At 31.7% G+C, this 23,695-nt stretch overlaps 2 protein-coding genes across 2 annotated transcripts; both read right to left on the bottom strand.

Moving 5' to 3' along the window:
* Window positions 1–254: 254 nt before the first annotated feature.
* LOC111704599 (protein app1) lies at window positions 255–6,390 on the bottom strand. The gene is made up of 4 exons (XM_023476886.1): window positions 6,133–6,390; window positions 5,547–5,820; window positions 2,422–2,596; window positions 255–1,528 (listed from the first exon to the last, which is right to left on the bottom strand). Exons 1-4 carry the CDS (start codon window positions 6,140–6,142, stop codon window positions 1,385–1,387), a joined length of 603 nt encoding a protein of 200 aa, XP_023332654.1. The 5' UTR covers window positions 6,143–6,390; the 3' UTR covers window positions 255–1,384.
* Window positions 6,391–8,121: 1,731 nt separating this feature from the next.
* LOC111704598 (proline-serine-threonine phosphatase-interacting protein 1) lies at window positions 8,122–21,855 on the bottom strand. The gene is made up of 12 exons (XM_023476885.1): window positions 21,769–21,855; window positions 17,820–17,920; window positions 16,005–16,063; window positions 15,626–15,708; window positions 14,883–14,974; window positions 13,323–13,373; window positions 11,956–12,013; window positions 10,783–10,883; window positions 10,336–10,411; window positions 9,997–10,086; window positions 9,348–9,444; window positions 8,122–8,207 (listed from the first exon to the last, which is right to left on the bottom strand). The coding sequence occupies exons 1-12, from the start codon at window positions 21,820–21,822 to the stop codon at window positions 8,137–8,139; spliced, it is 933 nt and encodes a 310-aa protein (XP_023332653.1). The 5' UTR covers window positions 21,823–21,855; the 3' UTR covers window positions 8,122–8,136.
* Window positions 21,856–23,695: the final 1,840 nt, after the last annotated feature.

Raw genomic sequence — 23,695 nt, 5'->3', positions numbered from 1 at the left:
CATTCAACAATACAAAAGTTTTGACCTCAGACCATATAGGAACAAACTCAAATTTTTTAATCCCTATATCTTCGTAACCTGATTGTGTAAACTATTTAATATAGCATAATAAAGCTCTTTGCTCATATAAAAATTTGTATATTTGTGTATATATGCTAGCTATTGCTGGCCAAACGGCTAAACCAAATTGGCTGAACTTTTTAAGGGAGCAACGGCTTAAAAATTCAATTTTTTTAAAAGTTCATAATTTTTTGCAATAAAATTTATTTTACATTTCATGGGCAATTTAAAGCAATCCAGCCAGTCTAGCATAATTCATGGTTTGAAATATCAAAGGGCGTTGCAAAGATTATGGATTTAAAAATTGGAGTTTGTGGCAAAAATTCATAACCTTTATTTGATTTTGAGAAAGGCTTTAAGCTAACATCTAGCTGATCGTTATTGATTAGAAACTAAACGATAACTTCAATAAGGATGAAAAAGTCTGGTAAAAATGTTGAAAAGAGAACAATAATATAAACAGAGTATTGTAATGAGCAATCAATGAGAGGAAAGAGTCGTTAATTTGGATTTTTTGTACTTTTTCTTACAATATCAATAAAATCTTAATTTAGTTAGAGCTCTAAGAAGAATCTTATTCTTGAACAGGACTGTTCACAACTTAAGAGAAGAATTCTACACTTTTAGTAGGACTTTTCACAACTTTGAGAAGAATTCTACTTTAAGTAGGACTTTTCACAACTTTGAGAAGAATTCTACTTTAAGCAGGACTTTTCACAACTTTGAGAAGAATTCTACTTTAAGTAGGACTTTTCACAACTTTGAGAAGAATTCTACTTTAAGTAGGACTCTTCACAACTTTGAGAAGAATTCTACTTTAAGCAGGACTCTTCACAATTTTGAGACGAATTCTACTTTAAGTAGGACTGTTCACAACTTTTAGAAGAATTTTACTTTAAGTAGGACTCTTCACAATTTTAAGAAGAATTCTACTTTAAGTAGGACTCTTCACAATTTTAAGAAGAATTCTACTTTAAGTAGGACTCTTCACAACTTTTAGAAGAATTTTACTTTAAGTAGGACTGTTCACTACGTTGAGAAGAATTCTACTTTAAGTAGGACTGTTCACTACTTTGAGACGAATTCTACTTTAAGTAGGACTGTTCGTAACTTTGAGAAGAATTCTACTTTAAGTAGGACTGTTCACAACTTTGAGAAGAATTCTACTTTAAGTAGGACTGTTCACAACTTTGAGACGAATTCTACTTTAAGTAGGACTGTCCACAACTTTGAGATGAATTCTACTTTAAGTAGGACTGTTCACAACTTTGAGAAGAATTCTACTTTAAGTAGGACTGTTCACTACGTTGAGAAGAATTCTACTTTAAGTAGGACTGTCCACAACTCTAAGAAAGTTAGCTGGAAAGAATCCAACCCTCCCAATCTCAGTTTGAACTCTCCACCACTCACCAGAACCTCCTTCTCCCCCCTCAACCACCCAAACCATCTCGTTCTTACTCAGGCTTATCTAAACAATAAACATTAAACATCATTACTCAGGTTTATTTAAACATTAAACATAATTACTCAGATTTATCTAAATATTAAATATCATTACTAAGGTTTTTTAAACATTATTACTCAGGTTTTATCTAAACATTAAACACTATTACTCAGGCTTATCTAAACATTTAACATTATTACTCATGTTTATCTAAACATTAATCATTATATAAGTCAGGTGTATCATAACATTATTACTCAGGTTTATCTAAACATTAAATTTTATTACTCTGGTTTATCTAAACATTAATACTCAGGTTTATCTAAACATTAATACTCAGGTTTATCTAAACATTAATATTCAGGTTTATCTAAACATTAATACATTATTACATGATTTGTTCAGTTTTATATCATTTTTCAAATCTTTAAAGCCAGGAAAATTTTTGACAAATTAAAATATTTAAGGACGGAAATTATAAAATCAAATTTTTATTTCATAATGATTTTTCAGATATATTTGTTAATTAACCCTTATCACGATTGTGGGTGGGGGGTATTCGCCCCCCTGTGGTTTCTTCTAAATAACTAAAAAATGGCTTACATTAGAACGCTAAAACTTCTTCACTTTTTAAAAATCATAGTTCTGAAAAGAATTTGCTAATTTGAATGTTTGAGCTATGTATAGGTAAGGGTGGAGAATGGTCAAACAGCTTGTCGGTGTTTTTACGACTGTACAGAATTATTTGCTTCCGGGGTTTCATGTTTAAGTAAACAATTTGCATAAACAGTTGCCGTATTGTTAGTGACGATTGAATCTCCATATTTAGGAGTTTATGTCGTCTATAATGCCTCATCCTTTGTGGGTCACCCTGTATGAATTTCATGTTTATATGATAAAACAAATAAAAAAGCTACCTCATTGCTCCTGTTCTGTTTATACTCACAGAGCACCCTGGCACGGCGTAAAAGAGCTGATGACGCTTGTCCAAGTGGCGCCAGTCCTCTAGGCGCCGGCTGTGGGTCAACATATCGCTGAGCTGAAGCACTTCGATATCTTGGAGCTGGGGCGGGGGAGGTAGGCGGAAAATATCTAAAAGTAAATTTTTTCAGTAATGTTTATTTTCTAAAATTACTAAATATGTATATTTTTCAAAGATATGTTAAGTTCCGTGGATATCTCTGATCTTGAAAAAATGTATGATTGTCAACCATTAACATTAAAAACCCCCCCCCCCTCCATGTAATGTCGTCTTCAACCTAAAAGCTCCTCTCGGAGATGAGAAGCCAAACCAAACAATTCCAGCCCGCTTTTCTTCTTTGTTCTCCAATAACGGAGTATAAACGTTTATTAATTGTGAACCATTTCAAAGTTAAACAAAAACATTTCTATTTAAAGAATTAGTGACTTTCATCAACATTTAATTGTTAATCCTTTCAGAAGTTTTAATGTATAAAAAGCGTCTTCGGACTTTTCGACAGATAACCCCCCGAATAGGAAAATAGATCGTAAGAATCTTTTCATTATAAATTTGTAAACCCTGTAATAATTATTTATCATCATTCATTTCGTTATTTTTTTTAGGAAATAAAGAGTTTTCTGCATTATCGATTTTGATTCGTGGGTTATACCTTGTCTATCTGTTCATCGTCAGAATCTTGTTTCTAAGCGACAACAATGATGTTTTATTCCTTTTGTATACAATGCACTTAAAACTCCGAAATAGTTGGCCGCCAGCTCTCTGCTATCGATACTTTGAAACACGTAGCAGAGACATCTAGCGGGAAAAGCCGTTTTAAGTGCATTGTATATTAAACAAATAACAAATATTATGAAATATATACGAATGCGTCGAAAAATAATCGATGACTTTAGGTTGTAATATCCGAAGGATTTGTTTGAAATTAAATTACTTTTTTACGATCCCAGTCGTATATTGCAACTTTCTAAATTTGTATGGACGCTACGTTCTTCAGTAAACAATTTTCTCCTTATAGACGCAACAAATAAAAGTAAAATTAGTAGTGATCAAAAGCGATTATTTCGAACCTCTTAACTGATTTGGGGGAACTCTGTAGAACCACGGGAATGTTCATAGCTAGGTTTAAAAGTTCTTAGTTGAATACATGTACTCTTATAAAGAAAACTTTGATTCAGGGCAAAGCTGGGTTCCCAACCTGGTATTGTATAAAGTAGATATATCTATTATGTTTATTTTGTATTTATAAATATGCAATAAAGTTAATAAAATATTATCGAATCAAATCATATCTAATATTATGTAATCTAATACATGCAATCCGCCCTAATACAATAAACAGCTGAGCTCGGATAAGCATGATTATAAAATAAGGATTTTATGACCAGCATTTATCTTTAAAAAGGTGTCTCCCAATAAACATGTTTATAGGTATTAAGAAAAGAAATTCACAAAAATCAGCAAATAAAAATAGCAAATTGGGATTTCCAAAATGTTTTTTTGCTAAAAATAAAAAAATTTTATGCAAGAAGTTCAATTTAGCGTATTTTCTTTAATATTGTTTGTTTCTCTTTCTTCACCTAGCTTAAATATCCCTTAAATATCCTTTACGTAAAATTTCGTTAGTTTTGTTTATTATTAAATGAAGAAATTGAGTCTTTGCCACAAACTCATATTTTCTAATCCCTTTATCATTGCAGCTCAATGTTATAAACCTTAGATATATCAAACTATAATGAAATATATCTGATTAAATAATCTAAGTTTGAAATACGAAAGGGTTACGCCAACGCCCAACAGTTTGCAAAAATATAAGAGTTTGTGGCAAATACTCAATTCCTTTCAAGAGAACCTCAATTGACAGCGTTACAACTTCCAGGTCCAATTCGCTAAGGTTTAGATAAATGTTTAAAGGGTACTACTGTGGAGAACTGCAACTCTTATGTTAACAGAGTTTCAATTGAAATAACATCCATACACCCCTTGATAATTGTCCTTTAACATTCTTAAATTGTGAACAATGTTTTGTGATATATCATAGTTCGATACTTCTTTATCTTACAGTTTCTCATTTCTTTTCTTGTTATTTCATGATTTCTTTATTTGGAAGAATATTAAATATTTAGAATTGATAAAGGTTCAAAATATATAATTTCCAAAATGTGGAGGTATAAGCTACAGTGTGTCCCAAAAAACATGGGAATTCAGTGACGAATTTGTTATGAATTAGCATTGTAATATCTAATTTCAAAACCCATAATATTATTATGTCTGCTAGAGTTTATTTTATTAAATGGGTAAATTGCTGTAAAGATGCGTCTATAATGTATCCGCAAGATGAACAGTGAAGACGGACAAGTTTACTCTGTTTGTATACAGCAATTTTCTTTTTTTACTTATAAGTACAACCGTATGCAGTCAAAACATAAACAAACTAATTGTAAACATAGCAGAAGAAACTCTTACTTACAGATTACAGCTTTCTCAGTAGGTATCACTATACTAGATCAAAGAATTATATAATTATAATTCGTCACTGAATTTCCATGTTTATTGGGACACCCTGTATAAACATCTATTTTCAGTAAAATTTATTTATTGTGCTGTGCACAAACATCACTGCCAAACTAACTGGCACTTAACACAAATTCTTTTTTTAAATTCAGTGATGGTGATGGACCAAACCTCTGTAGAGTAAAAAAGTAGATGTTTATATTTCCACAGTTATTGAAAATATATTTCGGTCTGGGTTGACCCTCGTCAGTTCTAACGATATAATAACCATCAAAATCGATAAAAAAAATTAAAAAACATTTTGTTAAAAATCACAAGAAAATAAACAAACAAAAAGATTACTCAAAATAAAAATTTGGGCTGTCAAATGGACATATTTTCTTGTCGCCTTGTATCGTTGAAAATATTATATATTTTAAACAATGAATTTTTATTAATCAAATAGTTTGAAACATCAAAGGTTTACACTCTCAGGTTGGAACTTATTGGGAATAGAATTTAGAGTTTGTGTTCAGTGATCAGTTCTTTTTCCCAGAAAAAATAGTTTACCTCTGCGAGGGGGTTGGAGGTGTCGAGGCACTAAATTTCCCCGAATCTAGACTAGTATCACTATAGTCGGAACTATAGGACGGTTTCGGATCAACACTAAAAGATCTAGTTGCCAGGCTAGCTGTGTCTATATAGTCGGAGAACGGTTTGACCGGAAGGGGTCCAGGTCCCTGGGGAATTCGAGGCTGACCTCCAGCAACTGGAGGAGGTCGAGGTTGACCTCCTGTTTGTTGACCAACTCCTGGCAGTCGAAAATATTCAGAATTTTCTACACCTAAAATCAAAATATTTTGTCAATTTAAATCTTTTTTTTTGCAATTGAAAAAAAACGAGTTCTTTGTCAGACCATGACCAAAGGAACTGATTACCCTCCTTCCAATATTCTAATCCTTCTATCTTTGCAACCCAATGTTAACGACTTTTGAAGTTTTCAACTTTAAACACAGATTCAAAATATCAAAGGTTTAAAAAAAATTGGAACTTGAGGTGTTAATCAGTGTAGCAGAGAAAAAAAAGATTTTTTGCAAAGCAAATGTTCAGATTACATTCGGTTAAATTTTTATTTTATTTTCAATTCTAAACTTACATATTGGCATTGTATGGCGCTCCCTAGAATGAGCCCGTCTATTTCCAATCGTTCTATTTCCTCCGTTAGTAAGGGGCGGGGGTCCAGAAAACTTTTTAGGCCCGAGCGGAGTTTTCGGGGTCCCAAAGCTATCGGTTGTTGGGCCTGGCTGGGGCCAATGGTTCGGGATAGCTTTTGGCGGGGTTTGTTTCGTCGGGCTAGGCTTAGGTGACAAACTGGTTATTTTGTTGTTGTTGTTTACAACGTTGTTGTTTAAATATTCAAAAGCTAATTCAAATTTTTTGTGATCATAAAGATAAAAAAAATTTAATTCTATCTCTTTCCGAGTACCTTGGTCTTACTGGTGGTTGATTCATAGAGAACCCAAGATCTGACCTAAACGTAGAGATTTGATCACTTTAGAATCTAGATCAAGGTTCTTAATTTGTTCCGACCTTCAAATAGAGATTCTATCACTCTAGAATCTAGATGAGTTCTTAATCTTAATAGAATTTAGATCAGAACAAAATTGTAAAATCCGACAAATTTGTTCTTTCATCTTGGATTTTAAATTTTTTTTAGATGAGAATGAAACGTTAAAAAGATTAAAACTTAAGAGCTGAATAATATCTCACAACTTTACGAGCTAAGCGCTTCAATTCAATTTCCGTTAAGCTAGCTCCATCAAAAATTAAAAATCCTGAACCATGTCATCACTCCCCTTCCCACACCTCCCCCCTCTCCTCATTTGACGTGAGGTATTATCCCTAAGCGGCAACTTCACAAGTCTGTTCTGGCCGCCGCTCGGCCCATCCTCGGCCTCATTGTTGCCTGTGGCACCTCAGAAGGCCTGTCCTAACCGTAGAAGTACACTCGGGAAATTGCACATTTGGAAAGTTGCCACCTGGGAAATGGTCCCTTGGAAAGTCGTCCATGGGAAAAGGCATTCTTAAATGAAAATATTTGAGCATGAGCGCAAAAAAGATGGGAAGATATTTTTTTTAAATTCTTAAAATGTTTAGATTTTTTAGAGATGACTAATAACTTGAATTAGATTCATAGGTATGTATTTTATTTTTAACAACTTTTTTTCAAGGTTTTTATAAAAGATAATTACAAAATTGTACAGAACTATTTTAATTGAATTACAGTATTTAGATTTTTCCCACTTTGATATTCTGGGGGCCCCGGTACTCCTCTGCCGCTTTAGTAATTGTAAATTGGCGGTACAGTCCAAAGTAGGACTGCAAAGTTTGGCCCAGCACGGATATTCAAATGTACACCGGCGGGGCGTGCCGGGACTCTCCTTGTCATGAATGTGTATTTAATTGAGATTTTAATATGAATAGTTTGTTTCAACAAATACCGATGAGAACAAACTTATTCAATATTGTTTTATTTTAATTGGCTCATTTTTTTATTGTTTTAAGCTAAACCATCATACAATTTCATATTTTATATTTTCTGTGAGAGAATAAATATTACAGATTCTTTCTAAAATCATTAAAAATAGATACCTTAAAAATAAGTAGATATATTCCTGCATATGTTACTTAAAAAAACATAAAAATGATATAAAAACAAAATTTTTTTAGGATCTTAAAAATGTCTTAAGAGCTAAAGTGATTAGCTTTCAGCCTATACCCCCTTTCATTTTTCCTTTACTGTCCCTTTAACTTGTATAGTATAAATTATTGTAAAACTAGTAGTCCAGCTAGTAGTATCTATAAATATATAAAGTAGTAATCTCTGTTTGTTCGTTTGTATGTCCAATCATAACTCAGGAACCCCAGGAACTGCTCGCCTCAAATTTGAATTGGGGAACTCTGTAGAACCACGGGAATGTTCTGAGCTAGGTTTAAAAGTTTTTAGTTGAATATGTTGACTCTTGAAAAGGAAACTTTGCTTCAAGGCAAAGCTGGGTTCCCAAGCTAGTAATTAATATTACAACAATTAGTACAACTAACAGCAGTGTACGTGGTTGTTAAAGTATCACTTACCAGTACAAGGTCTATATAAAAAACATTAAGTGCAGTACCTGGCGTGCCCCATTCCTATAGTAGATGAATTAGGCAAAGTTTCAGGCTGCAAGCAACCTAGAATTATGTTCTTGTTACTAGTCTTTTTAATTCTTCATGGTTTATTTATAGAATTTGTGAGAAAATACATAAAAAATTTCTTTTGAAACCGGAATTAGTAAAGTGTCCATTTATATCACCCTTAGTCTACTAAAACAAGTGAATAGTCCTTTTAGATCAACCTATATCTACCTGGTTTACTAGTAAACAGTCCCTTTAAATAAACCTATATCTACCTGGTTTACTAGTAAACAGTCCCTATAAATCAACCAATATCTACCTGGTTTACTAGTAAACAGTCACTTTGAATAAACCTATATCTACCTGGTTTACTCGTAAACAGTCCCTTTAAATCAACCGATATCTACCTGGTTTACTAGTAAACAGTCCCTTTAAATAAACCTAGATCTACCTGGTTAACTAGTAAACTGTCTCTTTAAATAAAGCTAGATCTACCTGGTTTACTAGTAAACAGTCCCTTTAAATAAACCCAGATCTAACTGGTTTACTTGCAAACAGTCCCTTTAGATCAACCTAGATCTTCCTGGTTTACTAGTAAATAGTTCGTTTATATCAACCTAGATCTACCTGGTTTACTAGTAAATAGTTCGTTTACATCAACCTATATCTACCTGGTTTACTAATAAATAGTTCGTTTATATCAACCTATATCTACCTGGTTTACTAGTAAATAGTTCGTTTATATCAATCTATATCTACCTGGTTTACTAGTAAACTGTCCGTTTATATCAACCTATATCTACTTGGTTTACTAGTAAAAAGTCCCTTTAGATCAACCTATATCTACCTGGTTTACTAGTAATCAGTCCCTTTAAATCAACCTAGATCTACTTTGTTCACTAGTAAATAGTTCTTTTAAATCAACCAATATCTACTGGTTAATTTGAAACAGTCCCTGTAAATCAACTTTGATCTACCTGGTTTACTAGCAAACAGTCCGTTTATATCAACCTAGATCTACCTGGTTTACTAGTAAACAGTCCCTTTAGATCAACCTATATCTACCTGGTTTACTAGTAAACGGTCCCTTTAAATCAACCTAGATCTACCTGGTTTACTAGTAAACAGTCCCTTTAAATCAACCTAGATCTACCTGGTTTACTAGTTAACTGTCCCTTTAAATCAACCTAGATCTACCTGGTTTACTAGTCCCTGTCTGATGTTGATTAATAAAGAGTTGAATACATTCTTTTAAATCCAATTGTTCCAGGACAACCCTTGTTTCTTCATACACCTGGATATACATTCATTAATTCATTCATCCATGTCGCCCATTCGTTAATTCATCCTTCATTCACCCATCCTTTCATCAATTCTAAAATTCATTCATTCATTTATTCAGAAATTCAGTTGAAACTACTTAAATATGTCAAAATATCCGAGTAAGACCACAAAGCCTACGTACAGTGGGACTTGATGATTTCGTTCAAATTGAAGAACGATAAACCCCTGATTTTGGGTTCCATAGCCCAGTTTATCCATTCATTTATTCATCCTTTTATTCATCCTTTCATTACTTGATACTTTTATCTCACACAATAATTAATCCTGTCATTCATCAATCCATTCATATACGTTTAAATATTTATGCTTTTAATGGTTTATTTCGACATTTTTTTAATGTATATTAATAATATTATTTATCTCTGAATAACATTGCTGACAAGTAAAATAAAAAATTAATAGATTTATGAATTGATTGATTGATTGAGATTGATGGATTAATTAATTTATTGATTGATTGATTGATTGATTGATTTATTGATATTGATTAGTTGATTGATACCTCATCGTCTGCTACACATGTTGCAGAAAGAATGTTGCTTAGTTTCCAAACAGAATCCCGAAGAACGGAAAGTCGTCTTTGCTCCAAATCCTGAAACGTATAAATAAAAAAGATGCCGTCTTAGCTGTGAAATCAAAACTAATCTGCTCATACGTCATTTTTTCTGTACATAATTTGTATTGTCCTTTTTGCTCCGGGTGGTCATATTTCGGTCGTTATTTATGTCTCATCCTATATCGATAACCCTGTATCTAATTTAAAACTTGTTAATAACAGAAAGCATTTTTAAGAAGCATGAATCATCTGATAAGAATTGTTTTATTTTTAAATATTTTTCACCTGCAAAATATCAGCGGCTAGTTCTGTTTCTTTTTCCCATTGCTCACGAACCTCTTCTACATAATCTACAGAACCCCTGAATTAAATTATATTTTCTCATTTTGGAATTTCAAATCTCACTACTGCAAAAACCTCTAGTTTGAAAGTACTTACATTTTCTGATTTCGAAAAAAAGGCATTTAATAATCTGAAAAGTGTAAAGAAAATGTACAAAAACTAGCTTTTAAAACCTTCAATACCATTTTCTTTTTAAAAAAACATAAAATTTTCGCTCAAAAAGAAGGCATTTTATACAAACACTGGTTACCTTCGGAGTAACATAGACTAAGAAAGATTAAACATTTTTTTCTTTCAAAAATCTGCTTTTTTAATTTCACAGGCAACGCCGGGCACTTCAGCTGGTTATAATTATCATTATTATTATCATTATATTATTATAATAATTGCCTGTAAGCTGTTTCCGCTGATTCCATGCTGCTCCTAACCTTACTGTGACGTGCCGCTGCTTTTTCAGCAGCTCCACTCTCCAGACCTCCTCGGGCTACTTCCTAAAAGATTTTTTTAAAATAATTAATTAATGAAAATTAATTAGAAATAAAGTAAGTATTTCATTGTCTCCTTATTTCCATAGATTACAGAAAGGAATTGAGCAAAAATTATATTTTCTAAACTTTTGATAAATCAAACTATATATTTTTTAGGCCAAAAATAATTTTCACCATCAGGTTGCAAATCAACCAATATTGTGAGGGGAAAACCTGCAGTAAATTATTGCAGGTAAATGTTTATGAATTTGGTGTGTGCACTTCTACTGTTAAATATACATTTTCTAAAGATATCATATAAATTCTTTTCGGCTTTACTTTTTTATATAAAAAGTAATCAACGTTAGATTTGTTACGTTCGATGGAATGCAATAGATTTCATTCTTGATTTTTTTCCAATCTATTTGAGAGAAATCCTTGAAATTGGCGAATTTTCATTTAATTCAGGGGACATTAGTTCCAAAACTAAAATTGATAGACTATGTTTTTGGGATCCCGGCTCATATCGAGAGTAAAAGTCGATTTAAAAACTATACCTATAGTTTATTAAGCATGGCGAGGACAACTAATTCCAATTTAAAACTCCTTTCTACAATCAAAATTTTAAAAAGAATTCTTTTTATATTAAAGCCTTTGACCGTTTTCAAGAAAATGTCAGGGTTTCTATTTTCAAACATATCCTGAATTTGAATCATGGTCGCGTTTTCGACACATTATTATAAGTTAAAAGTTGACATTTTTTGTTTTAATATATAGTTTTAGCTATTTTTAATAAATGTTTGGTGTATTTTTGTTCAATTCGGCTTGGATTTAGAGATATATACGCTTGAAGAAGATAATCTTGCAGATTTGGCCCATTTCTAACACTCACAGTTAGAAATGGTCCAAGTGTAAGTTTTAGAAAAACTTTCCCCTGAAATGTATGGTGTAGTTGTGCTCCACTCGGCTTGGATTTAACGACATATACGCTTGGAAAAGATAACTTTGCAGACTTTTCTAACACCCAGTGTTAGAAATGGGCCAATTGTAAGTTTTTGAACTAATTTCCCCTGAAATCAGATGAATTTGTTTGAACCTGATGATAGGCGTGGCTAGTCTGTACCTCCTCCCTGCACCTTGCCTCGTAAACTTTTCTAAATAATTTTATCAAATTCAGTTTATTTAATTAATTAAGGGAGAAACTATTTCATCGAAAATATCAAATCCTTTTTTCACAAGCAAAATATTATACAGAAGCAAATTATTAGCAACATTGAATAATGGAAAAATCAAAACCTATTCATGGTAATTAAGGATTAAAAAAAACCAGAGATTATGAGGGAAGGTCGATTTATCATTTTTTTGGTATCAAAAAATGTGTATTGAATCGCTGAATACCGTCGTCTATTGGTTTTTATGTAAGGCTAAAAAATTATTTTTTTTTATTCGGACAAAAATCTTTCTAAAAACCCGGTCTTTTGTTTAAAATTTGCTTAAGATTTGCTTAAAATTTGATTAAAATTTGATCAAAATTTGCTTAATTCTAAAGGAATTTTTACGAATTTAATGCTTATGAAAACTCAGTGTTTCAAGACGGATATTTAGATATTCATCTTAATTTATTTAGACGAAGTTTTTTGTCTTTTTATTTTTTTCCGGCTTACAGTAGTGTTTTGAGTTACACAAAAAGAAACAATCTGAATTCTCAAATCTTTTTTAAAAATGTAGTTTAGTTTAGTTTAGTTTAGTTTAGTTTAGTTTAGTTTAGTTCTGTATTTGCACTAGACAAAAATGAATACCCTACATTGCACCAGATTCCGTACAAGTGTATAATGTATATGAAATGTATAATGTATATGGAATGCGTCAAAATGATATTAAAATCCACTCTTGGAAACTTTAATCTAAGTCGCAAAATACTAACTTAGAAAAAATATTTTTGTACAATAGAACCCATAAAACGGCGGGATAATAAGACGGCTGCCACGGTTTAATAGAAGTACCAGACAGACTTTTAGGCCGCTAGAGAAAGTGTACACACTCTTAATTAAAAACTCAAAATAGTGATATTAAGGACAAAAAGTCGCTTAATAAACGATTTGTAGTTACATTTTAAACGATTTTAAATCGGTATTTTTGAATTAGAAATAACTTTATTTTAGACGACTGAAAGTCGCCATAATAAGCGATTTAAAATCGTACATTTTTAGGCAGGAAGTCAATGTACAGTGTACATGCAGACTATAGACAGAAAAATGGGACAAATTCCAAATAAATCGATTTTGCAGTATAGGCAGACCTATTATATTCGATTTTCAAGCTACCGCTTTATAATATAATCAAAGAAAAAATTTTTTTCTTAAAATTCGTCTTCGTTTTTTTTGGGTTCCACTGTTCATACAAATTGTCAGTAGCTCTAATTTTCACAGATTACTCTTCTTTAATTTAATGAGAAAAAAATACCTAAGTTCATGTTGCCGCTTATACGCTGTCTTCAATTGAGCTTGCAATGATCTAAAAATAAGTTTTCTAAAATAATATTTATATTATCTTTATATTAGAAATAATGAAGTAAAAAAACAAAATCTGTTTTCTGTGTTTTTTCTACATTTTCTCTCATTATTTTTGTTATTGCAAGATTTCTCAAGAAAATCTTTTATTATCTAATCAGAAAAAGAACAATCTTATATTCGAAGTAGAGTGTCGGAATATATGCATATTTCTCTTTGTATACATTGTAAAACAAAAACAAAAAAGTTCACAGATTTTCTAAAAAAATCGTGGATTTTCAAAATTTAATGAAAATCTACTTTTTGTTGGAGAATAATTTTTGAAATTTTCATTATCCATAAACATTCCCTGGGGCAAGTGAGGTCCTACACAAAATTTGGGCCCAATCAATTCAGGGCCGTTTTGACGTTTATTGGATACAAACAGACAGACACCCATGCATACTTTATATATAAACTAACTAGACGTTGAGGGCGCTTCGCGCCCACTTTCCTGAAATTAATTTGAGCTTTTAACTGTTACTCTAAAAATCGGCCATTTCAAATTATTTTCAAATTTTGGCGGATTTTTGTATTCGAATTGGTGTATTTTCAAAAAAAACTGTTTTCCAATATTATTTCCCCCAATTTTGATGTTCCATAAACTTTCCCGGCCTGGGGTTATGTGTGGTCCCACACAAAATCGGTTCAGCCGTTTTGACGTTTATTGGATACAAAAAAAGAGACAAAACAGACAAGCAACGTATATATTTAGAATAGATGTATGTATTTAATTATGAATATATGTATGATATCTATAGACCGTAATATCCATCCATGTTTAGACTAAGGAATAATTGAAAGTTTATGATAAAAATTGTGATGAAAAATATTAAATTATATCTGAGGACAGTAAACGTAATTTAAAGAAACTCTTCATTTAAAGGGAATGTTCGCGAACACTCCCTTTAAAAAAAGAGTTGCATTATTACTGGCAATGGTAACCTATACGCCTTAATCTTGATAACAATGAGAAAGTTTTCCATTTTCAAGAGTGTTGAATTTTAACAATTTCCTTCCACAATGTTGGCGGCTATAAATCCGCAAAGTCACTTTCACAGAGAAGTCACAATTGAAATGCTCATTTTTTAAACTGATCAGCTAGGATTTCTTAATCATTCTTGATTGTAGAAAGGTTTGAAGGGAATCAGAAATGAAGGGACACTTTAGATTACCTTTTTAGCCCCTTTAATAAACCATTAAAAGCCAATGAGATTACAGAACTAGAGAAGACGTAGTTGAACTAGTCTTGTCTAGTTCAGCCACATCATCTCTCCCATTTAAAAAAAACTGAATAGTTCCCCTTTACTCAAGTTTGTTTATTTCCGATATCTTTGCAGCCTGATGATTGATGTATCAAACAAGAATTCTACTAGTTCAAAGATAAAAATTGAAATATAAAGGTTCACCATTATGTTGCAAAATTATGGGGATTAAGAAACTAAATTTTCTGACGAGTAATCCGTAATATTACCGAACATTTTCCTCCGACCATCTTTTCTTCTCCATTCCCTCCTCTAGATATTCTGCCAGGTTAACCAGCTCGTTCTCCAGCTGCAGGCTTGCCTAACATACAGGGAGAAAAATACAAATGTGGAATAGAAAGACGACCGTTGGACTCAAATGGTCCAATCAATGCAAACCTTTCTGAAAACTCCGGTTCACTGTACGTACACTGTACATACACTGTACATACACGGTACATACATTGTACTTACACTGTACATACACTGTACATAAACTGTACATACACTGTACTTAAACTGTACATACACTTTACATACACTGTACAAACACTATACATACACTGTTCATACGCTGATACATTCACTGTACATACACTGTACATACACTGTACATACACTGTACATACAATGTACATACACTGTACATTGTATTTTACATACACTGTACATACAATGTACATAAATTGTACATATATTGAACGTGCACTGTACATGCACTGTACATACACTGTACATAAACTTTACATGCACTGTACATATACTGTACATACACTGTACATACACTGTACATACACTGTACATATATTGAACATGCACTGTACATGCACTGTACATACACTGTACATAAACTTTACATACACTGTACATATACTGTACATACATAGCAGATCAGTTCTAGCGCAATACTTACAATAGAAATTGTATTTTTGAAAGATGAAAGATTTTAGAAAATATATTTTGAATTAAACACCTGTGAGTGAGCTAATCCTACAGTCTCAGTGTGATTTTTTAAACTTTCCCATAGTTTCCTCCCTCCAACAAGCTCCTCACCACCTAGAGTGTAGAGTGTAGAGTGTAGAGTGTAGAGTGTAGAGTGTAGAGTGTAGAGTGTAGAGTGTAGAGTGTAGAGTGTAGAGTGTAGAGTGTAGAGTGTAGAGTGTAGAGTGTAGAGTTTAGAGTGTAGAGTGTAGAGTGTAGAGTGTAGAGTTTAGAGAGTAGATTGTAGAGTGTAGTGTATAGAGTGTAGAGTGTAGAGTGTAGAGTGTAGAGTGTGGAGTGTAGAGTGTTGAGTGTAAAGCTATGAAGAAGAGAATAAGTGTTATTTTAGAAAAGTTCTCTATCTAAATTACCGCATGAAGTTTTCGCAAGTTTCTGAAGTGCTTTCCCATACTGGTCTTCTATCTGCGACCTTCAAAATACATTTAGTTAATTAAAAAGTAAATGGAGTCGTGGTTCGTGCTTGATGCTGTGTAATAGTCTAAAATTAACTAAAAAAGACAAAGACAGAAATTGTCAGAATTTATCCCTTTTCCAGAGTAAAAAACCTAGATACTTCTAAAATGGTTTAGAGAAAGGATTCAAGGACACCGGTTGTGTGTGTGAATAAGCGTAGATAACTCTTTAAATTAATGAGAGTCACTTTAAAATATTGTCAACAGCCTCTTTAAATAATTAACAATGAATACAGTATTTGATGAATTTATGCTTACTAATTCCACTGCTGACTTTTTGCTTTTTACAAAAAAACAATGATTAAAAAGATAAAAACTCCACATATCCCTCGAGTTTAGAAAATAATGTGTCCAGACAATGGCTGCAAAAGCAGAATAAGATACGAGAAAACTGCAGCAATTTCATTCTTTTCTGTTTTCTAGTTGTATTTCTAAACTTTACAACATACTGTGTAGTATACACTAAAGGGTGTCCCTAAAATACTGTATTTCAGCCAAACATAGAAACCATTCTGAGAAGGGTGGTCGAAAAGAATGCACGTTCTGTTTCGTAAACCCCCAAAAAATAAGTATTTTTGGGACACTCTGGAGAAGAGGGTTATAGCCCCTTGAGACCTGTTAAAAAGACCTGGTTGGAAGTATCAACTGAAAGCATGAACACTGAACAGGGGTTTGAGTTTATTGATGGAAGATAATAGAATTGGTTTCACGGCAAATTAAAGTAAAGTAAAGGCGTACACAGATATAAATCTAGGGGGGCAAAATATGCGCGTAGCGTTATATTTGTTAGCTATGATAGCTGGCCAAACGGCTGGACCAAATTGGCTAAAAAATAGATTTTTTTCTTCAAATTTCTTTGTTTTCCAAAGTGTTTTTAAAATTACACGGGCAACGCCGGGTACTTCACCAAGTAATTACTTTTTATAAATTATTTCAACATGGTACTTTTGGGTAGGTTTGATTAAAGTGACATATTAATAACCAATACTTCAAGTTAAGACCATATGCGTGCAAGGGTGTAAGGCAAGGAGAGTTAATTGCGGTCGTGTATACTCTGCGTACACATTGAAACCAGTTTTCTTAGGGCGGACATTGTAAACAATAATAGATGCATCAGTGTTCGTTTAGTATCCGAGGAGGTTAAAAGCATTAAATTTTGATAATTTTAATAATTTACAGAATAGTTTCCTATGACCAGAATATTTCATTGATTTTTTATGTGAAAGATGGATCCCATGTCAGGCTTCGACATCCGTCTTGTGTTTACATTAGCGCCCAGAGACAGTACACTGCAGTACAAAAGATGTGTACACTTCTGAAATAACTTTCCTTGCAATACATCCTTGTATGCGTGCAGAGATTTAAAATAGGACTGTGGACATAATTTTCAAGTGATCTTCTATATAAAAAGTGCCATGTTTGATTCCCACGGTTCGTACATAATTAACCTAATAATTGTGTACAGGGTACTCTTGTGAATCAGGCATATCTCTCTTTAATTCAAGTGTCTTTAAGATTAAAACGATTACAAGAATATAATTTTAGCGGTAGGAATGGATATTAAACTAATTATTGTTATACATTGAACAAAGAGCCAAACATACAACAACTGAAATATATTATTTTACCCTCCGCCCTCCTCTTTTACAAAAGTGCTTATTGCGCCCCTGACAACGACAAACTCGATCTTTTAAACCAATCCATAAAAAATACCTTTGTCTGAGAAACTCTATATACTCCTTACTAAGAATCCTTCCCTGGTTACAGTGCTTTACTAGCTCAGAGAATCCACTGTAGTTACCAACTTCACTGTTCTAAATTAGAGTTGGGCATTATTATCAGTTTTTTTTAACAACTTTTACAATTTATTTTTACAATTTTGTTGTAATTGCCATACGTCGGTGCGGCATTCTTGCTGTTTCTCAATATGTAATATCTAATTTATTGGCTTTGTAGAATTTTTTTTTCATTCTTGGATTTCCTTACTTGGTGCTGTTTATACGCGATACAAAGCAAATAGATTTACAAATGACTTATTTAATAAGTTTTTAAGTTGATTGGGTGTATGCTCATATTGGACTATTTAAAGTCTTAAATTGAGTCGAAAAGTCGTCTTACTAATTCCAAGTTTTCTGGTCCTCAATGTAAATATTGAAGGGGTTTAGGCTTTCAGGAGGCTTAACAAAAATCTAGTTTGTTTATGAAATTATAAACAATATGCCAAAAGATATCAACATGAAGGAACAATTTTCGAAAACCGTTCAGGCTTATACCTTTTGCCAGAGCCAAGATATAATGTGTAAGTATATGAGAAGGTATGATGTGTAAGTATATCAGAAGGTGTATTGTGTAAGTATATGAGAAGGTATGATGTGTACAAATATGAGAAGGTATGATGTGTAAGTATATCAAAAGGTATATTGTGTAAATATATGAGAAGGTGTATTGTGTAAATATATGAGAAGGTGTATTGTGTAAATATATGAGAAGGTATATTATGTAAGTGTATGAGAAGGTATATTGTGTAAGTATATGAGAAGGTATATTGTGTAAGTATATGAGAAGGTGTATTGTGTAAATGTATGAGAAGGTATATGGTGTAAGTGTATGAGAAGGTATATTGTGTAAGTATATGAGAAGGTATATTGTGTAAGTATATGAGAAGGTGTATTGTGTAAATATATGAGAAGGTATATTGTGTAAGTATATGAGAAGGTATGATGTGTAAGTATATCAAAAGGTATATTGTGTAAATATATGAGAAGGTGTATTGTGTAAGAATATGAGAAGGTATATTGTGTAAGAATATGAGAAGGTATGATGTGTAAGTATATCAGAAGGTGTATTGTGTAAATATATGAGAAGGTGTATTGTGTAAATATATGAGAAGGTATATTGTGTAAATTTATGAGAAGGTATATTGTGTAAGTATATGAGAAGGTATATTGTGTAAGTATATTAGAAGATATATTGTGTAAGTATATGAGAAGATATATTGTGTAAGTATATGAGAAGATATATTGTGTAAGTATATGAGAAGATATATTGTGTAAGTATATGAGAAGATCAATCAAATCATCAAATCAAATCAAATCATTTATTTCTGCAGAAAAAAAAACCAATATTTACGAATTAATTTTTAAAAATCACAATATGTAAAATATTTCGTCAATAATTTGTTATACTTTTAAAACTCCGAAAAAATTAAAAATTTCGTTTAAATGTTCCCCCCCCTAAAAGTAAAATTCATCTAACTTAAAGATGGATTGAAAAAAAATTATATTCAAAATATATACTTTATACAAAATTGTTTTTCAAAATTTTACTTAAAATCGACCTTCCTTAAAGAAAGTGTTTGCGAAAAATGATATCGAATTAAATTTGATGTCGATCGCTACTAATTTTACTATTATCTGATGGTATATTTATTAAAATCAATTCGATATTTATTGCTTGTAAGATCTGAATGATTAATAGTAAATTTAATTAAATTAGTTAGGATCTGAGTCACAATAAACTATAATAGGGTCGTGGTTATTAAGGCAGTGAGTGGTAAATTTGGAACCCATTTTCACCCGTTCAACAAAAATTTTAGTACTTTCAATTTTATACTTTTTTTGGACTTGATATTGTAAATATTAAACTATGTAAAGTCTTTAACGCTATTTTTAACAGATATTGAACTAGAGATAAAAATATGACTAAAAACATGTCCATACACTTCGTTAATTCTTTGTTTTACGTGGAGTGGACTAATGCACCTCCGTGAATTTACAGCGTTCTTTGGTATGATTCGTTTTTAACCCTTTTTTTCCTTATATACGCCAACAGATGAAAGTAAGATAAGTTGTGATCGATATTGATCTCCTTTCATTTTTCGCAAACATTCTCTTTTCTAATTGTTCATTGTTCATAGCCCAAGTTTCAATTGCTTTTTTTTTTTTTAGAAAACTCCGGGGTTATGTTTCATGTAACAAAACAAATATAGCCCCTCCCCCCCATCATTCAGAGGATTTAAAATCAAATGATCAAATCTCACCGCTCTGTTCACGATTTTGAGAATAAAAAAGTCCTTGAGATAATTAAGCATTGTTCTTTCAACCCATTTAATTTTTCTTTATTGTCATTCAACATTATACAGAGGTTTTTGAACCCTTTCCTTCAAAAATTAAAAATTAAATTTGCATAAAATGTTTTAAACCAAAATATGTAGAAAAAAAAGAAAACATATATTTTATTTGCCCTTCCCCTCCCACCCCCCGGCGTGCAAGGGGCCTTCATAAACAAAAAGCTACATATTTAATTTTACATTTCACATTTATTAAATCATTTTAAAGGGATTTTGAACGTGATCCGAACTAACCCTTGATTCTAGTGTTACAATAGCAATAATCGCAACATTTCCTTTTCTCCAATATCTGAGAAACAAAAGTTAAAAAGTAAAAAATAGTTGTTAACCAACCTAGAGCTTTTCACCTATTATATTTCTTTATAGAAATCAAAATGAAAGTAAAAAAAATTGAGTATAAAGGGAGTGTTCGCGAAAAAAAGAAAGGGGGTATAGGCTTAACGCGATAAAAAGGCTTTGATCGCTACTAATCTTACTTCTATCTGTTGCGTCTATAAGGAGAAAATTGTTAAAAACAAATTCGGAAAGATGCAACACATTCGTATATTGTTAATATTTCATAATATTTTTGATTTTTTAAAAAATAATTTTCGCTGGCGCTGGATTTTTGAATATTTCTGGAAAATATGAAAATGTCGTCTTCATTATCAAAAATCCTCGAAACAGGAATAAATGTTTACAAAAGTAACTCTCAGATCATGAAAAACACAAAATATTATGAAATATCAACTATTTACGAATGCGTCGAAAAATAATCGATGAATATTGTTTGTAATATCTGAATGATTTGTTGGAATTAAATTGATTTGTTTACGATCCAAGTTGAATGTTGCATTTTTCTGAATTTGTATGGACACTACGTTCTTCGGTATTAGTTGTTTTTAACAATTTTCTCCTTATAGACGCAAAAGATAAAAGTAAGATTAGTAGCGATCAAAAGCGCCTTTTTATCGCATTAAGCCTATACCCCCTTTCATTGTTCGCGAACACTCCCTTTAAAGGGAGAGACAGACTGGACATGAAACAGCAGAAAATGCAGTACTGAAGAGAACAACTTTTGGATTCATTTCATATCAATGAGACGAATGGGGGAAGACAGGCGGCCATAAGCCACAACATTTTTTCCTTCCATGCCACAGATAAGCTTTTATGTCTTCCGGACAGCCATAAGCTACAACCGTTCGGTCTTCCATGCCACAGCATGCGATTTTCCCCGCAATTATTACGTTTTCAAATTGTAAATTTAGTGCATTGACATTGCAATTTTCTAAAATCCAGCCACGTTATGCAAAAGATATATAAAATGAATAAAGATATTTACATTTAAGTTTTGAATTTAAATAATAATGATTCCTTTTAATGTATACTGCTCAACTTACTTTCCCCAAAAAATATATTGACTCTAAAATGGCTTGCTTTTAAAAACATTATGAACAATAAAATTTATGCAACGAAACAACTCTTTTTAAGTTTAAAGGGCACCTATAACGAAAATTTACAATATTTAACGAGAAATTTTTGTTTTCAACTTACCCAGAAATGAGTTTTGAAAGATTTAAGCTCCACAGTAGATTCTGTATTCACCATTTTATAAGTTGTATATTATAATCATCTACATAAATCAATTATTATGTAAGATTATAAAAAAAAACGTCTAAAAGTGACAATTTAATTTTTTTTGAATACGATAAACAAATTAATGACTAATTGACAAAATTTCAATATTATGAAGAACTATTATATAAAAATAATATAATGGATTTTAAAAGACTCTCGTTGCAATTTCAATATTATGAAGAACTATTAAATGAAAATGATATAATGGATTTTAAAAGACTCTCGTTGCAATTTCAATATTATGAAGAACTATTATATGAAAATGATATAATGGATTTTAAAGGACTCTCGTTGCAATTTCAATATTATGAAGAACTATTATATGAAAATGATATAATGGATTTTAAAAGACTCTCGTTGCAATTTCAATATAACTTTGTTTAAAGAAGGGTATCACTTTTCACTGCAAAGGAATTGAGTCCTTCCCACAAACTCAAATTTTTAATCCATATATCTTTGCAACCTGATGTTGTAAATCTTTGAGATTTCAAACTTTGATCATTAGATCTAACAGAAATCATAGTTTGAAATATGTATAAGGTGTACCACATTGGGTTTGTAAAGATATAGGGATTAGAAAATCAGAGTTTGTGGCAAAGACTTAATTCCATAGAAAAAGGTAAAATTTATGCGACAGCACTGGTACGACAATGTGACCTCGTAGCTCCTCTAGTTTTGATCTTATACGCACGTCGGCTTAAAGTATGAGGAGAGCAAATTTTTCCGGTAAAATATTAGAAATTTAAAACATTTTTTATAATTGTCATAAAGTGTCGCTTGAAATTAGGACTACAGTCCTAATTAAATTTGTCTATTATCTATATCTTTGCAACCTGATGGTGTAGACCTTTGTCATTTCAGATTATGAACGTTAAACCCAATGAACTAAACACAGGAACGCCCAACTCTGATATACGCATATTGTGTTCTGTACACTGTGGGAGAAATGTAGACAAACCCAGTGTCTCCACAGCCGTTGAAGGGAAAGAAATAAAGTCCTGATAAACATTTTTCCTAGTTTCTGAGGTTTATAACTTTCTTTTAAAATTTAAAAACTTTCTCCTAAGGTTTAAACTTTTCCTCTTAATGTTTAAATCCTTCCTCCCAATGTTTGAATCCTTCCACTCAATGTTTGAATCCTTCCACCCAATGTTTAAATCTTCCTCCTAATGTTTGAATCATTCCTTCCAGTGTTTCAATCCTTGCTCCCAATATCTAAACTCTTCCTTCCAATGTTAAAATCCTTACTCCCAATTTTTAAATCCTTCCTCCCAAGGTTTAAATTCGACTCTCAAAAAGTCCTCTAAATTGTTCCTGTTTACTGTACGCTGAATTATTGCAAAAAATGCTGAAGTTCCTGGCCTCGTGAGAGGATGTGACGAAGAGATATTGGATTAAACTTTTAGTGAATGATAGATTTTTTAGCAAACTGAAAATAACTTAGCGGAACATTAAACGAAAGCAGTAAGAAGAATGTAAAAACATTTTAACAAACAGTTTATGTTTATGTTTATGTTTATGTTTTAGAACTATGCTAATAAAATGTTTAAGCATGTAGATATGGATGTAGATATGCTTTTAAAAAAATAAATTTATGAAACGACTAAAATAAATGTATTAAAATGTAAATGATTTAATGTTTTCCCGGATTTTATGTTTTTATGTTTTATTTACGTTTGAACAGTATACAATGCTATATAAATGAAATATAAATGAAAGTGCATGTGTCCCCAAATAAGTGTGTAAATGTACTGTTGTGAATCAAAGTTACTTAAATTTAAGTATACAGTATCGTTAAGTATTGAATGCGCAAATAATGAGGATTTTTTTTGCAAAAAAATTC

Source organism: Eurytemora carolleeae, unplaced genomic scaffold (assembly GCF_000591075.1).
Source record: "Eurytemora carolleeae unplaced genomic scaffold, Eaff_2.0 scaffold602, whole genome shotgun sequence".
Lineage (NCBI taxonomy): Eukaryota > Metazoa > Arthropoda > Copepoda > Calanoida > Temoridae > Eurytemora > Eurytemora carolleeae.
The sequence above is the reverse complement of the archived record's forward strand: the minus strand, read 5'-3'. Positions and strand labels throughout refer to the sequence as shown.